The following is a 17,104-nucleotide window of genomic DNA, read 5'->3' as shown; positions in this document are numbered from 1 at the left end:
AAAATGGTTCAAAAGGCTCTGAGCACTATGGGACTTAACTTCTGAGGTCATCAGTCCCCTAGAACGTAGAACTACTTAAACCTAACTAACCTAAGGACATCACACACATCCATGCCCGAGGCAGGATTCAAACCTGCAACTGTGGCGGCAGCGCGGTTCCAGACTGTAGCGCCTAGAACCGTTCCATTTTGTAGCATTAAATGTTTTCATCTACTATACAAACTTGATTAATCAAAATTTTAGATCAAACAAATTGGCTTACAAATAATGTGAACATAATATTTCACCAATAATTTTCATTTTCTCTTGTAAACAAATGTCTCATTAAGCAAAGTCTTAAACTTACATGTCACTTTTAAATTACATAGTTTGATTGTTCCTAAATAATTCTCATTTAATAACTACTTTATCAAGAAGTCAAATTTGGAAATTCCTCAATTGTCATCTTTCAGTGAACAATGGTTTTTAACCAAATACCTTAAGTAAAGCTTTGCTATCAAAATGGACAAATGATTAAACTGCCACAAAATGATTATAATGGCAATCAGAGTGAGGAAACCAGTTTGTTTGTGTGGCCATCCTCCGCAGCAAGCTTATAAATACTTGTTTTGCAAATCAAACTGCCTTTTCCTGCTGCTAGTTACTTTATTTATCCCATAAGTGTTTCGCCTTCTCCTGTTCTAAGGCATTATCAGTGGCATCTATAACGATACAGTTTTGTTAGTGACAGAATATCAAACAGTTCACTCTGTGATTTTTTGTAAAAAAAAAAAAAAAAAAAAAAAAAAAAAAAAAAAAAAAAAAAAAAAGTAATTACTTACGATTTGCTGATCTGCGTTTCCTCACATTTGGTCTGGAGGTCGCACTCCCACTTTTATCACTGTAATATATTCACATCTTCGCGTTCTCGCCATCCACACACTGTTCACCACGTTTCTCACTGGTGAACAGCATGTGGATGGCGAGAGCACGAAGATATGAATATATGGTAGTGATAAAAGTGGTAGTGCTACCTCCAGACCAGATGTGAAAAAAAGCACATCAGCAAATTGTAAGTAATTACTTTTTTTACAAAAAACGCGAAGTGAACTGTTTGATAATCTATGACTGACAAAACTGTATCGTTATAGATCCCACTGATGATGCCTCAGAACAGGAGAAGGCAAAACGCGTATGGGATAAATAAAGTAACTAGCAGCAAGAAAAGGCAGTTTGATTTGCAAAACAAGAGTGAGGAAAGTCAGCATCGTTTCATGTAGGCTATTGTAATGCAACTCACATGAGAAATGGTGCTGGCCAGTTCTGGAGATTCAGTGATAGTCAATATACCACAACACAATACTAAAGATAGAGTAGCTTATCTTGAAACTCTGTGCTGACTTAGCAGTTGTGCAAGAAGATTTAACATAACTGCAAGTACCAGTTTGCAGTAGTAATGTTAGGGCTAGACCAGTACACTGGATTACAGTCAAAGATTCCAAATCCAAAGTTTCATGAGATGCTGCAAGTTTAGTAGCTTTAGTTGAGCTACCTCCAATAGCTTTAATGTTTATGGGACTGTGTACAAAAGCATCCAGACAACCCAAAAAGTTCTGAAGTAGTCCTACAGTAAAGGGGCTTAAGATTGCAAGCTAATAAGGGAAGCATATATGCAAGGGTCACCAGTTTTGCACATTTCTAGTACATACTTAGTTGTAGCAAATGCTGCTCTGGTATGATGTGCTTGTCGAGCTTTTAAATTAAATGAGGATCAAAGTTTTGTGAGTGTGTTGAATTCCATATGAAAGTGCTAACTGTTGTTCAGCAACATTGGTACAACCAGCTACGGCAGCAGTCAAAAATTATACCTGTACTGTATTTGAATTTTGTGTCTCCTTTTTCTTTCGTCTTTCTTGCCCTATTTTCCACCAAAAACTTGTGTCACTACTACGAATCACTTCTTAGGGAAAGAACAATAACACACTCTTAAAACTTTGGAACTCTATTTATCAAAGACGCCTGAGAAGTGCATCACACTAGAGTGGCATTTCCTACATCCAAGGGTGTACTACAATATGCGAAAAATGAACAACTCAGTGATACATTAGGTGTATGTTCCCCTTTTACATCAGCCATTAAAAAAAAAAATAAATAAATAAAAAAAAATAAAAATAAAAAAAAAACCAGTTTGGACAAAGCCATGGTATTAAAGAACACACATTTTTTTATCTTCCAGCAAAATATAATCAATAAAAATTAAGAAATTCTAACATTCATGCAGGAAAATGAAATGGAACATGGGCTGTCAGCTGGTATATTGTGCGTGCCAGAACATGGCTTGAAAATCACTGAAATGGTCAGATTGTCTTGACTGGTACATGCCAGTATCATACTACTACAGAACCACTAAGAAGATAAAAAGAAGTGGCTCTACATGAAAAAAACAAAAACAAAACATGAAGTCCCAGGCCTACAGTTTGATGTGTTAAACAACAGTGAATCAGGAAACATGCAAACTTGTCCTACTAACAGTTCAGAGGCCCATAGGTGGAAATACCTCAAACTTCATAAAGCAGCTAGATCCACTCTTAATAAGGTTAGGCTACGTTAACTGGAGGATGACTGTTTATGCAGACTTGCGACTAAGCCTGAAATGTGCTTTCCGAAAAAACTGACCAGAATCCATTTATGTGGATTACTAAATCTAGGTCCTGGATTACGTCAAGCATTACGGTTTCCTGTAGGACACTAGAAAGGGTCAGTTCTCAAATTATAATATTTTGGGGTAACTCAACATTTAGACAAAAAGTATTCACTGCTCAAAAGAAAGTGGTTAGAATAATGTGTGGGGTTCATAGTCGCACATCTTGTAGGCATCATTTTAAAAGATTGGGAATTCTTACAACAGCCTCACAGTACATTTACTCACTAATGAAATTTGTTCTCGACAACATGGATCATTTTAAAAACAACAGTGACATTCATGATTATAATACTAGAAAAAAGAAAGACTTACACTATCCTTTACTCAACCTATCTTTTGCACAGAAAGGGGTAAAATATGGTGCTATAAAAATTTTCGACAAATTACCAGATGAAATAAAATGTCTGACAGACAGCAGTAATAGCTTCAAAAATAACCTGAAATCATATCTCCTTGATAACTCCTCCTATACCATAGATGAATTCTTGAATAGGAATAAATACATCTATAAATATAGTATATGCATTTTGTGCCATTTAAGGGAATGGGGTAAATAACAGAAATATTAATCTTTAACTCTGTATTGTATATATATTAAAAAGTCTAGTTTCATATGTGCATTTCTTGTGCACTTGACACATTCTACATCATAATGGCTACCGTACTGTGTGACTGATCAATGGAACACGCAACCAACTAACTAACTAAATGACCACAGTTTATAGAATATGTACAAACTTACAAGAAATAACATTATGCAACATGTTAAGCTGCTGTATAATTTATTTTTAATTGAACAACTGGTTTCAGTCAGAGACCATTTCCCAGCACCTGTTGTACAACGTTATACATACATGACAAATATTTAATACCTACAAATTTTTGTTAATATCATGTGCTACACAAATATATCATAAAACAAATGTCAAAATATATTATTTATAAATAAATAATATAAAATCAACACCAAGACAAGACAGTACACAAACAGGAAAATCTATGACGTCAAAATGTGAAAAACTGTGGTCAGTGAAGAACTTCACAAGAAACAAACTTAATGCTTTCTTAAAGAACAAGTATGTACTGCATACTTAATTTTGCACAGACATTTAGTGGGTGTGTTTTTCAATGGGTGTTTGATTTGACTAATGATTTCATTAATGAGGAAACTTCAAAAATGAGATGGCAAGAAACTAGCTGCTCTTTCTTACAATTGTATTTAGAACAAAATTCATGAACAAATCATATCTGAACATAAATTTTATGACAAAGTAAACAACCTGACACATAACACATTAAGGATGGGGAGACAGATTTGTTACATAAGGTTTAAAACAATTTTTAGATAAAATTTAATTTTTCTACCACTCCATTTTTAGTAGCTCAAATTTAAAACTGCAATCGATATAGCAAACATTAATGTTGCTGACCATAACATTATGACAGGTTACATTGCAAATATCATAAACAAATTAATAACCAAAAGTTAGACAAAAATAGTGCAACTGATAGGATAGAATTTGCTAATGAAGCCACAAATAAATTAATGGCTCACAATGTTATAGTAGTTGAAACTGACAAAGGTTATTCAACTGTCACTGTGTATAAATCTGGCAACACAGAAAACATGTTAACATTTTTTTCAAGATAAACAAAGTTAGTGTCAATATACCACCAGTTGTAAACTACAGAGGAAGCCCTGATCATCTGTTGACCAGAAATTATATATAGTAAAACTTGATCAAAGTGGAATATTTATAATTTGAAAATCTGCCCGAACTGTACGAGTAACTCAGTCCTGATGCACTCAGTACACTTTAATATGCTAATTTTTTGTATAAAGAGAAACATACATAATGCAGAAACAGAATGCAAATTTTAAGACTTACCGGTAATTAATAATTTGTTGTATAATGAGGAAAAGTGCTTATACAGTACTACTGTATTACAGTACACATTAGTTATTTACGACTTCACGAGGATGCTACTTTTAACACAAAGACTATACAGCCTTTACAATGCTGTTAAGTGGCGCAAAACCAAGAAACAAGGTTTGGCACAACGTGGGGCTCCGGGTATGGACACCAAACTGCACCACTCTGGGCAACAACGAACAAGTGACATGCAGTGTCAGTACATCAAAGGAAATGGTTCATTCGCCATCACTCAAAATATACTGATCCCAGAATCTTTTTTGATAGTCACTTTAAAATGATCAAATTAGTAACGAGTTCCTTCCATTTCTGCTTCCACGACGTGTACATTGTAAGAACAAACAATGGAAAATCCAGGATAGATTTTCATAATTTTGTTAATTGTACGAAAACACACGACAGGTGAACCTTAATTCCACAGGGCTAAGGTGGACTTAATGAGACATTTGTTTACAAGAGAAAATTATTGGTGAAATATTATGTTCACATTATTTGTAAGCCAGATCAGCAAATCGTAAGTAATTACTTTTTTTACAAAAAAATCACGAAGTGAACTGTTTGATATTCTGTCACTAACAAAACTGTATCGTTATAGATGCCACTGATAATGCCTTAGAACAGGAGAAGGCGAAACACTTATGGGATAAATAAAGTAACTAGCAGCAGGAAAAGGCAGTTTGATTTGCAAAACAAGTATTTATAAGCTTGCTGCGGAGGATGGCCACACAAACAAACTGGTTTCCTCACTCTGATTGCCATTATAATCCTTTTGTGGCAGTTTAATCATTTGTCCATTTTGATAGCAAAGCTTTACTTAAGGTATTTGGTTAAAAACCATTGTTCACTGAAAGATGACAATTGAGGAATTTCCAAATTTGACTTCTTGATAAAGTAGTTATTAAATGAGAATTATTTAGGAACAATCAAACTATGTAATTTAAAAGTGACATGTAAGTTTAAGACTTTGCTTAATGAGACATTTGTTTACAAGAGAAAATGAAAATTATTGGTGAAATATTATGTTCACATTATTTGTAAACCAATTTGTTTGATCTAAAATTTTGATTAATCAAGTTTGTATAGTAGATGAAAACATTTAATGCTACAAAATGGAACGGTTCTAGGCGCTACAGTCTGGAACCGCGCTGCCGCCACAGTTGCAGGTTTGAATCCTGCCTCGGGCATGGATGTGTGTGATGTCCTTAGGTTAGTTAGGTTTAAGTAGTTCTACGTTCTAGGGGACTGATGACCTCAGAAGTTAAGTCCCATAGTGCTCAGAGCCTTTTGAACCATTTTTTGCTACAGAAATGTAGGTTAGTTTAGTTCACACCCAGTATACAATTGACGTAAATGGACATAATTTTGTTCAACTAATAGTCTTCTGAACATTGAAGTTAAACAAAACTATTAATTGTGTAAATATATTATTGCTATTTTGTACACAATAGTATTCTTTCTTTTAGTGCATTGAAAACTGAAGAACAGCACATTATGCTATTTTCTACACTAACAAACATGGTGGCAGTCATTCTGTGAAATTATGTCGGTGGTGAATCCCACTGTTGGCCATGCTACAACAATGATTATTCCAGTCAGCTCCAAGACTCAGTCAGTTCCCATGAATACACCATTGAAAATCTGATTGTTGTCAAAACAGCTCATGCCAGCACTCGACTCCCATGAACATATCCCTTGAAATCGAACTGTTGCCAAATGGGCATGTGGCAATTTTAAATTCTTATTCATTATAATGGTGGATTTTAATATCAGACATGGCTGATCATTGTCTGCAACTGCATAATAATTTTATTTGGCGGCGATGGAGTTCATATAGCCAACCGTTACGGGCGGTAAAAGTTTATTCTTTGCTGGTTCCAAATACACATTTCCATCAGAAATATACTGGAGTAATTATAATTTGTGCGCAAAAAGTTGGCTGGTCACCGCAGGGGCAAAGCTGGATGCAGGGGCAGATAAACTTGTCATTTCTGGGTGAGGGGACACGATAGGGCTTTCCTTGTTTGTTTCCCAGTGCTGACAATTCATGGACATTTGTGACTCTCACAGATTAGCTGCTGTGGTATAAATTTCAATGAAAGTAAAATTGGTAAGTGAATGGGCATTATAATGCTGGTCATCTTTAAATGTTGTATATATTTGTAACAAGGAACATGAAAGTAAATGAAGGCTGTTGTAATACATCACAAATGGTTCAAATGGCTCTGAGCACTATGGGACTTAACATCACATCACAATGAGTAGAAGAAAAATAACATTCAAAACATTTTTGATCACTCCTCATTCTGCATAAAGCATTTAAATGTAAGTACAATTACTGCTACTAATCGATTAACCAACTGTTCACACAGACAACACGCCACTTGCTCCTGGCATTTATAGTGTCATAACTTGGGGGTGCTGAGGGTGGCACCAATAAAACACTGAACAGTCGACATGATATGTTCCAAATGGCACCAACTTTTATTACTATAGTTAGTTATTGGAGGCTCATAGCATACTAATTTATGTAGATTACCAAATAATAATAACATGCCGTCCCACAATGTCAGTATTAGCACTGGAGGAAAATTTTTTTGACAACTGCTTTGATTCACTTGTGCAGACACTGTGTGCATTCCCAAAAGATGTAAATTTCAAAAATACCATACGTAAACTACAAAATTCATCATACCACAGGACATTTGTAACTATGCTGGTTCAGTCCACAAACCTGAAGATTTGGTTTCTTGATGGGATCTAGGGCATGATGCTAAGGGAACATGTGTTTAAGCTTACCACCACGACTTGTATTGATAAAGACTGCAGAAGGTTTCATGACTGCAAAAGCTTTCTCATCAAACATTTCATGAGTATCTGTAGTTAGGGCACATGTGACAACCACAAAGTCACTTTCAGCCAGAAGATTTGTTAGCTCCGGGCAGAATTTTGCACCAATATTGTCAGGATCTCCATGGTCAGACCGGCCCCAGTAGAGTGTGCGACCGACACCAAACGGCACTAAACGTCGAGCAGTAGCACGCCCAATACGCCCATATCCAACCATGCCTATGGTAGAACCCTTTAGTGCTGGTCCACACATCCACAATGGTGACCAAGGTCCCCACTGGCCCCTGTTAACAAGAGCCAAATGGTATTTCAGTGTATGATCCCTTCCTGTGAACATACAACATTGAAATAATGCCAATATTTAAAAAAGGATATCAGATGTCAATATAATAAAAAAACAGACAATAAATTTTGAGACTCTGTAACTATTTCCCTTTTTTAAGGGTCTACAGATCAGTCTAACTCTGATCACCACAGTGTTCTGGTATTCCCTGCTTACTTCGCAGACACATTCCCATTCAGCATTCACTAGTGTTTCCAAAATTGTTACAAATGCTTCACATTTTGGAAAAGCTTCCAATGTTTCAAATGAATGTTATAAGTAGTCTAACAAACTTACATGTATATCTAAAAACAAAGATGATGTGACTTACCAAACGAAAGCGCTGGCAGGTTGATAGACACACAAACAAACACAAACATAAACAAACATAAACACAAAATTCAAGCTTTCGCAACCAACGGTTGCTTCATCAGGAAAGAGGGAAGGAGAGGGAAAGACGAAAGGATGTGGGTTTTAAGGGAGAGGGTAAGGAGTCATTCCAATCCCGGGAGCGGGAAGACTTACCTTAGGGGGAAAGAGGACAGGTATACACTCGCGAGCGCGCGCGCGCGCGACCCCCCCCCCCCCCCACACACACACACAAGCAGACATTTGTAAAGGCAAAGAGTTTGGGCAGAGATGTCAGTCGAGGCGGAAGTACAGAGGCAAAGATGTTGTTGAACGACAGGCGAGGTATGAGCGGCAGCAACTTGAAATTAGCGGAGGTTGAGGCCTGGTGGGTATCAGGAAGAGAGGATATATTGAAGGGCAAGTTCCCATCTCCGGAGTTCTGACAGGTTGGTGTTAGTGGGAAATATCCAGATAACCCAGACGGTGTAACACTGTCCCAAGATGTGCTGGCCGTGCACCAAGGCATGTTTAGCCACAGGGTGGAGATGGGAACTTGCCCTTCAGTATATCCTCTCTTCTCGTTACCCACCAGGCCTCAACCGCCGCTAATTTCAAGTTGCCGCCGCTCATACCTCACCTGTCATCCAACAACATCTTTGCCTCTGTACTTCCACCTCGACTGACATCTCTGCCCAAACTCTTTGCCTTTACAAATGTCTGCTTGTGTCTGTGTATGTGCGGATGGATATGTGTGCGCGCGCGCGCATGAGAGTGTATACCTGTCCTTTTTCCCCCTAAGGTAAGTCTTTCCGCTCCCGGGATTTGAATGACTCCTTACCCTCTCCCTTAAAACCCACCTCCTTTCATCTTTCCCTCTCCTTCCCTCTTTCCTGATGAAGCAACCGTTGGTTGCAAAAGCTTGAATTTTGTGTGTATGTTTGTGTTTGTTTGTATGTCTATCGACCTGCCAGCACTTTCATTTGGTAAGTCACATCATCTTTGTTTTTAGTTTTTTTTTCCCACGTTGAATGTTTCCCTCTATTATAAACTTACATGTATGTATGAAAAAATAAGTCAAGAACCGATTTTACTTCCCCCCAACAGGTTAATAATTGAAGTGTAATTCACATTTTTGCTTTTATACAGTTTGACTGCAAGAAATGCACTATGCATGTCATAGGGGTGGATGAGCTATACTGCCTCCTTTCCCCTCCCCCTCTTGCCATTTTTCCACAACAACACAATTCAGTGAAGTCATTAACAGAGGACATATTTTGTTCCCATGTAATATATTATAAAATTACTGACTGAAGTGTGCATCTTAAGTTCAGTATAATGTTTGTGACGGTCTGGGTGACACTCAATATGTAATTAAAAAATAGTGTGAAGCCTGGTGCCAATTCCTAGTGTGTCCTTATTCGGGTACAACACGAAGTGGGCTGGTAACAATATCCTAATTCTGGACAAGACAGGGTACATCATCATTAACAACAATACACCACTGGGGAAAGGAAATATATGGAACTTGTGCTTAAAATTCCAGGGTGCACCCACTGATTGGCTCTTGAACTGGAAATACATACTGTACATCTTCTCAAAAGCTTCAGTTTGGCAACATTTGCTGCACTTATAACTGCTGATTTTGGTGCTGAAAGCATCAGAAAATTAGCTTATCACGCATACTTCCATTGTTTGATGTCATATGGTATAATTTTCTTGGGGAGTTCTACACAGACACAAGGTATTCATTGCACAGAAACAGAGTTGAAGAGGTCATATCTGGTGTCCATCCTCAAAATTCTGATAGGCAACTGTTTGAAAAATTAAGCTTACTAACAAAAGCCTCACAATACATTTACCCTCTTATGAAGGTTGTTGTGAAAATCAGGCATTATTTGAAAATAATATTACTGATTTGTGCCAAAGCCTTTATCAATATCTGCCCCTCTAGCATAACATATTTGGCCCGTTACCTGGTAACTGTGGTTCGGGCGTATCACTAGGGGGCAGTGACAGTGCTTTGCGAGGATAAAGGAGTCTGGTTGAGGGTCCACTGCATTACTGTGACTTGTGGGTGACATTTTACTGACTGCTCTGTGTAACACCTGAGTGATTGGCTTCAGCAGTGCAGCCCAATTGGAGTACTGAAGCAAAAGTGTAGACCATTAACAGGCCGGCTACTCTGTCGGAAGTGGCCGTTTGCTTCCTGCTTAGTAAGCAGAAGGTCATGGGTTGGAGTCCAAGTCCTTGAATTCGCTGTCTTGCCTAGTGGTCAGGAGGCTTGTGGTGGTCTTAATTTCATACTGGAACCATGTGGAAACTATGGTGGGCACCTGCTTTACAGCCATCATGTGACGCGGAGTTGAATTTTGGAAAATATCTGTGCTCTGCCACAAGGTTCCAACATCCCCGTTACTGAGACAACTGCGCTGTAATATGGTGTGGTCTCGAACTGTGTGGGCACAGTGCTAATATTTTGTTCTTTTAATAAGCAAGTGTGTTACTGCTTGCTAAATTTTTATAAAGTTCTGTCACACGTATGGCAGAGGTTTACCTTGTCAGTACACATGCAGTAGGCTGGCGAGCCGGACACTATTTATTTGTGTTTACATTGTATATAAAGTTACACGAGGACAATGGCACTGACAGAAGTACTGCACACATTTATTATTACTTCGGTGTTGACTGGTATTTATATTTTGATTCTCGTGACCTCTCACAGTGGTGGCCGTTTGGTGACTGCTCCTTGGTGTATTAATAATTTTTTGTTTTGTTGACTGAAGAATTAATATTTTATATGTTTTGTGTATTTTTAATTCTGGTTTGATTCTGTGTGCTCCTTGAAGTAGTATTTTAAGGCTTAAAGACTTCTGATGTGTACAGGCAGCCTCTTACTGTCTATGGGCCTTGACATTGTAAATAATCTGAAATCTTAAAAGATAGCCCAATGGAAGACCTTGTTTCCTGAAGGTTTCTATTCAAGAGCTGCTTGCTATGTTTTGGTGACTCATTTGAAATTTAGTTGGGCACCTAAGGCAGATAGTTAAATTATGATGTTCTTTGTTTAGATAATTTAAGTTGACGCTGTCACGGCTGGTTGCCAAATGCTTTTTGTTTAAATTTTTCTTATCTTGGTTGCCAACTAAGGTGAGCTACTAACTGTAATTGTTTTAAAATTGTATTCAAATACACTGGTTGTTGTGAAGGTACTTAGTTATTTACTGTGTTTCTTTATTCTATTGGCTTTTACAGCAGCTAATAGTTACAATTGTTTTTCATGTTTTATTGCTTGTGCCCTCATTATTCCGAGTGTTTACGAGAGTGCAAAAGTGAATAAGGTGTAAACTGCCTTTCTAAAGCGTCCTCCTGGAACACTAAGACAGCTAAAGCTGCTTGTTGTTTTTGATGTTTTAAACCAATTGAAACAGTGTCAATTTATTTGATCCAGCACCTTACTACTCACCCACCAAGCTCACTACTATTTCACTCCCACCAAGCGCTCTACTATTCACTCCCACCAAGCTCTCTACTATTTCACTCCCCGTAGAGTGTGGTTATGCTACAGTGGCAACAATTGTTTTGCCTAAGTATACTGCTTGTATCAATATTATGGAAAGGAAACTTGCTACTAACCATATAGCAGAGATGCTGAGTTACAGATAGGCACAACAAAAGGACTGTCACACATTAGGTTTTGGCCAACAAGGCCTTCATCAAAAAGGCCTTTCAATGAAGGCCGTGCTGGCTGAAAGCTTACTTGTGACAGTCCTTTCGTTGTGCCTATCTGCAACTCAGCATCTCCATTATCTGGTGAGTAGCAACTTTGCTTTTCATAGTATTGTTACATTCCACCCTGGATTTTCCATTGTTTGATTTATGCTGCATGTATTTTTGATTTCACATTGTTCTAAAGGTGAAGTAGGCCATGGGCTGGGGAAGTGTGCTGGGGATTTCATACCCAAACAAAAACCAGCTTCAATACCAGCTCACAACATGGGACTTGCCAGTGGAGGGAAGGGAGCATGGTTGAGTTAAGGGGCTCCGGAAAGGCTCAAAATCATGAAAAGTTCAATTTTTACTTTTTTGCGTTTTCTGAATCTGCAGACTATTACCTTTTAATAGATATATAATTTATTCAATTCCGAAGACTACAACTATTTTTAAATTTTTTTTGAAATGTGTTCTACATGGGCGTGACCCACTGTGGCGCTGTTAAACTGCTGTCAATGGTGTTATTATTAACGTCCGTGTTCATCAGGTACATTTTAGTGATGTGAGATAAAGTATGTGTTGTGGCTAACCTGTGGTGGTTCAATATATATCGCTGGTGTGATTGTCGATTGTTTTATGGTTATTTACTCTGTCGTTATCTCGAAAATATTCGCAATTAATTCTGTTTCTTGAGTCTCTGTTTTGTTGAAGTATAATAATGAGTAAAAGTAAAGTTATTGGAAATCCTCTGAAGGCTTTTAAGAAAAGGAGAAATGTTGGAAAGCCAAAGGTATCTGTTATTACTGTAAACAATAAAGACGATGAAAATCCCCAACATAGCTTGTGTCCCAAAGAAGAAGACAGTTGGTGTAAATATAACAAAGGATTGCTAACTGGTGAAGTGTACACTCATAAGCATAGTCTGCCTCATGCAATAATGGAGATGATAAAACCTATTTTCAGAGACTTAGCAGCACCTGAACTGTTGAAAAAGTGTATTCACGGAAAAACTCAAAACCCCAATGAAAGTGTAAATAGTGTTATATGGTCGACAATCCCCAAGACTGTATTTGTTGGAATAGAAACACTTCACTTTGGTGTGTATGATGCTGTTGCGACTTTCAATGATGGCAACATTGTAAGGTGCAAGGTATTTAGAAATGTGGGAATGAAGATAGGTTCTAACATGGTACGAGCGATGCTTGCTTTAGACAAGGAACGCCTTCGGGCTGCAGACAGGGCTGTAAAGAGTCTAGAAATACAAGCATGAGTAAACAGGAGGAGGAACAAGAGGAAGCTGGAGGAGGAGTTTGCAGAGGATGAAGATAATCCATCCTATGGACCTGGAATGCACTAAAAAGTTAATCCAATCTTTGTCGCTCGATTCCCAAAACTTTTATTTTCTCATACTAATTACATGTTTTCTAAGGATCTTCCAGACATATTTGTTTCAAACTTTCAGTAAATGTTACACAGTACCTTCTGCATAATTTAACACAGCCTTTTTCCAAAAAACTGTATATTTTTGAATATATAAATAAAAAATTGCAAAAAAATGTTGTTAATTTTCATTACAATTGAGAAAAAAAATCATCTTTAATAACTGAACTAAAATTTTGTAAAATCCCTGTGTTAAGTTGTAGCCCATATTTCAATAAATAATCTGTAAAAAGTTCAACTTCCTACCTCAAATACTTTGCGAGGAAAGATGTAATCTATAAGCGTTATTTTAACATTGCAAGTATAGGGCGTTCCGGAGCCCCTTAAGTCTACTACTGCATGGTGCACTGAACCGCTGCCTGAACACAGGTATTTAGGATCCAAGCACATCTGTATCATTTAAGTAAGCACATTGTGTATAGTGAATGCTTATGCCAAGTAGACTCGCTGCATTGAAAAACAGCAGGGAAAAATTAGTGAGTTACGGCCTTACACTAGTTTGCTGAGTTGGGAAGATAGTGCAGGGGGAGGGGGTGGGGTGGGGTGGGGATGAAGGTTCCCTTCACAGGCAGGCTACTTATGAGCATGGGAGTGAGGGATCGGTAGGAACTATGAAGGAAGGTGGACATTATTTAATAAACTGCCTAACCAGCTTTGGTTAATAGTGCATTGAATTGATAAACTGAAAATAGTCATGAGTGATTATATTGTAGAGCTATCATGGTTGATAGCTTGTTTGCAGAATCAAGATGAGGCTTTGCAAGTTGCTGACTCCATCATCTTTTGAATTATCTATCCCTTAACTTTGGGAAAATTAAGCATAATTATTACAGACGCTTTTTACAAAGGGGAGTAGTCGTCAAGTGGGTTTTGCAGAAGCTTGCTAGAGGGAAATTTGTCGAGTACTATTTAGAATGTGCTGGCCAGCTGATATTTTTACTGACGTCCAAGGCCACAGGGAGCCACTTGTGATATATTGAGGAAATTAGGGTCGCGACGTCGGCCTTTTACTTTCGTATACCGGAAGTAGAGGCAGTCAATAATGTTGTGGATGGTATGCCTCCATAGGATCAGCCTCATACCCTTTTGGCTAATAAACCTGAAATGTTGCTGACTTTACAAACTGGTGGCAATAATCCAAAATGTGCATTTTAGTGATGAAAAGTGTGATGGTAGTCAGTATAAGTCAGAGCTGCTTGTAAGTGGGAATGCCCCACTGCTCAAGTGCATTGAAGCTGAGGGCAACTGATAATATCACATGTTGTTGATGCAGTCAGTCAGTCAGGTGCAAATGTCTCCAGTGTCATGGGACTGGGTGAAGTGGAGCTGACGCCATGAAGATGGCAGCCCATGGTACGAGCATATGGGGACTGCTTAAGGCCTGTAGTGGAGTGAAAGCAGTTTCTATATCTAGTTAACCTTTTTTTTGTGCTACTTTGAATAACGATTCCATTTCAAATTTGCTGGACTCATGTAGTAATATATCCCTGCCTTATTACCTGTGGTGTAACAGGCTCCTTCAAATCTGTAAATTACCTCCTCTGAAAATGATACACATGCAGTGTTGGACCATTAATGTGGAGCTGTTGCCTGTCTTAGAGAAAAATGTTTATTGATATAAGGTTTTTTTTTTTTTTTTTTTTTTTTTTTTTTTTTTTTTTTTTTTAAGATTATGTTAGTATGAAATTCATGTTCAGACATCAGGGTGGTAAGAAATATGAGTTAATGAAATCACAACTACCCTCAAAGAGTGTGTAATGTTAAAGAGAGTCTATCTTTGATGCGGCTCATTTGTGCAAAGAGCAGGCTCAGGTGTTAATGGAAGTATAAGAGGAGTTTCCTGATGTGCTTACCAATCCTGCTGAGAGCAAGTACTCAGTTTATGAGTTGAAGGCATTGGATGTCCTATTCGGGCTGGAAAAATTTAAATCTTACTTTGAGCATGAACCATTTTGACTGGAAACAGATAACCAGGCTGTACCTGTGTTTTGGCTAGGCCCCAGATGACTGGAAGGGTTACTAAATGGGCAATAAGGATTTTGGCTTTTCAATTCGAAGTGAGGCACATCAACGGTGCGGATAACTGAGCAGCTGATGCCCTCACCCCCATGTTCTACCACGAACCTGAAGTTGCAGAACACCCACACGGTACTGAAGAGCAGGAGTGTATTTCCGCAGTCCTAGAGGAGATTCCAGGACTATTCAGAAACCTGAGAGAAAAACAGGATGCAGATGTCCAGTTAAGGGCCATTAAACAACAAATAAGGTACAGTAAGGAGGTGCCATGGTACTCACTCAACAAGGGCATGCTCTATTATGGCACGCACTGTGATAGAAATGCAAGATATGTCTCCTATGGTTCTTTTGTTGATTGTCTGTCCCCCCCCCCCCCCCCCCCCCCCATTTTTGGATACATCCACCATTCATTATGTGGGGGATATCTAGTGGTTTATAAAAGTCACGAAGCTTAAGGAGCATTTAATCTGGCCAACCTCAAATAGTGATGTAAGGAAGCTAGTCAGGCAATGTCAAGAGTGTAAGATAGGCTAAGGCTGACCACAGTACCTATATGGGTGAGCTTAATTCCAGTAGGGCAGGGCATCCAATGGACAAAATTTTTATCTATTATCTGGGACCTCTACCTCACACCAAGCAGGGTATGTACTGGTTGTGGTTGACACCTTTACACATTTTGTCTGGCTGCACTCAAGTAACTCCAACAGCACCAGGGTTACAGCTATTTTTGGTATTTTAACCAGATAGATAAAAAAATCTACTCACCAAGTGGTGGCAGAACACACACATAAAAGATGGTTGTAATTGGCAAGCTTTCAGAGCCAAAGGCTCTTTCTTCAGACAGAAAGGTAGAAGGGGGAAGGAAGAAGGGTGAAGGAAAAGGACTGGAGACGCCTAGGAAAGGGGTAGATTGTGAAAAGCCACCCAGAACCACAAGTCGGAGAAACTTAACGCATGGGATGAGAAGGAAAGACTGATTGTTGGGGACAGCATCTGACAAGATTTGGAAACCTGAGAGCTTAAAGGTGGAAGACAGGGTAATATGCAGACAGAGATTACTGCTTAAACATCATGAATGAGTTAATAATAGTGAAAAGCCAAGTGCATTGTACGTAACAGAGGTCGGAGGGGGGGTGAAAAATAGATGGGTAAGACAACAAAAGATGTAGAAAAATAAAACTGAGTGAAGCAAAGAGTAATTACAGTGAAGAAATGCTGAGGCAGAAGAAATTAATATAAATTAAGGGCAGGTGGGTGGTGAGAACCAAGGACATGTTGTGGCACTGGTTCCCACCTGCAGAGTTCTGAGAAACTGGTGTCTGGGGTAAGAATGCAGAACAATTAAAATCGCTCAAAAGAGGAAAGGCCGCTGGACCTGATGGGATACCAGTTCGATTTTACACAGAGTACGCGAAGGAACTTGCCCCCCCTTCTTGCAGCAGTGTACCGTAGGTCTCTAGAAGAGCGTAGCATTCCAAAGGATTGGAAAAGGGCACAGGTCATCCCCGTTTTCAAGAAGGGACGTCAAACAGATGTGCAGAACTATAGACCTATATCTCTAACGTCGATCAGTTGTAGAATTTTGGAACACGTATTGTGTTTGAGTATAATGACTTTTCTGGAGACTAGAAATCTACTCTGTAGGAATCAGCATGGGTTTCGAAAAAGACGGTCATGTGAAACCCAGCTCGCGCTATTCGTCCACGAGACTCAGAGGGCCATAGACACCGGTTCACAGGTAGATGCCGTGTTTCTTGACTTTCGCAAGGCGTTCGATACAGTTCCCCACAGTCATTTGAT

General features: G+C 38.6%; 1 protein-coding gene across 5 annotated transcripts in view; it reads right to left on the bottom strand.

Moving 5' to 3' along the window:
- Positions 1–17,104, bottom strand: part of LOC126235903 (glyoxylate reductase/hydroxypyruvate reductase) — a 100,070-nt gene that overhangs the window by 64,154 nt on the left and 18,812 nt on the right. For all 5 annotated transcript variants that reach the window (XR_007544835.1, XR_007544837.1, XR_007544836.1 and 2 more), the window contains one exon: positions 7,414–7,748. Coding sequence is in view for 1 of the 5 variants with exons in the window: in XM_049944849.1 (XP_049800806.1) it covers positions 7,414–7,748 (335 nt within the window). In the remaining 4 variants the exon portion in view is untranslated. The remainder of the gene's footprint in view (positions 1–7,413; positions 7,749–17,104) is intronic.

Source organism: Schistocerca nitens, chromosome 2 (genome assembly GCF_023898315.1).
Source record: "Schistocerca nitens isolate TAMUIC-IGC-003100 chromosome 2, iqSchNite1.1, whole genome shotgun sequence".
NCBI classification, from domain to species: Eukaryota; Metazoa; Arthropoda; class Insecta; order Orthoptera; family Acrididae; genus Schistocerca; species Schistocerca nitens.
Note: the sequence above shows the minus strand (reverse complement) of the source record. Positions and strands in the feature narration are given on the sequence as shown.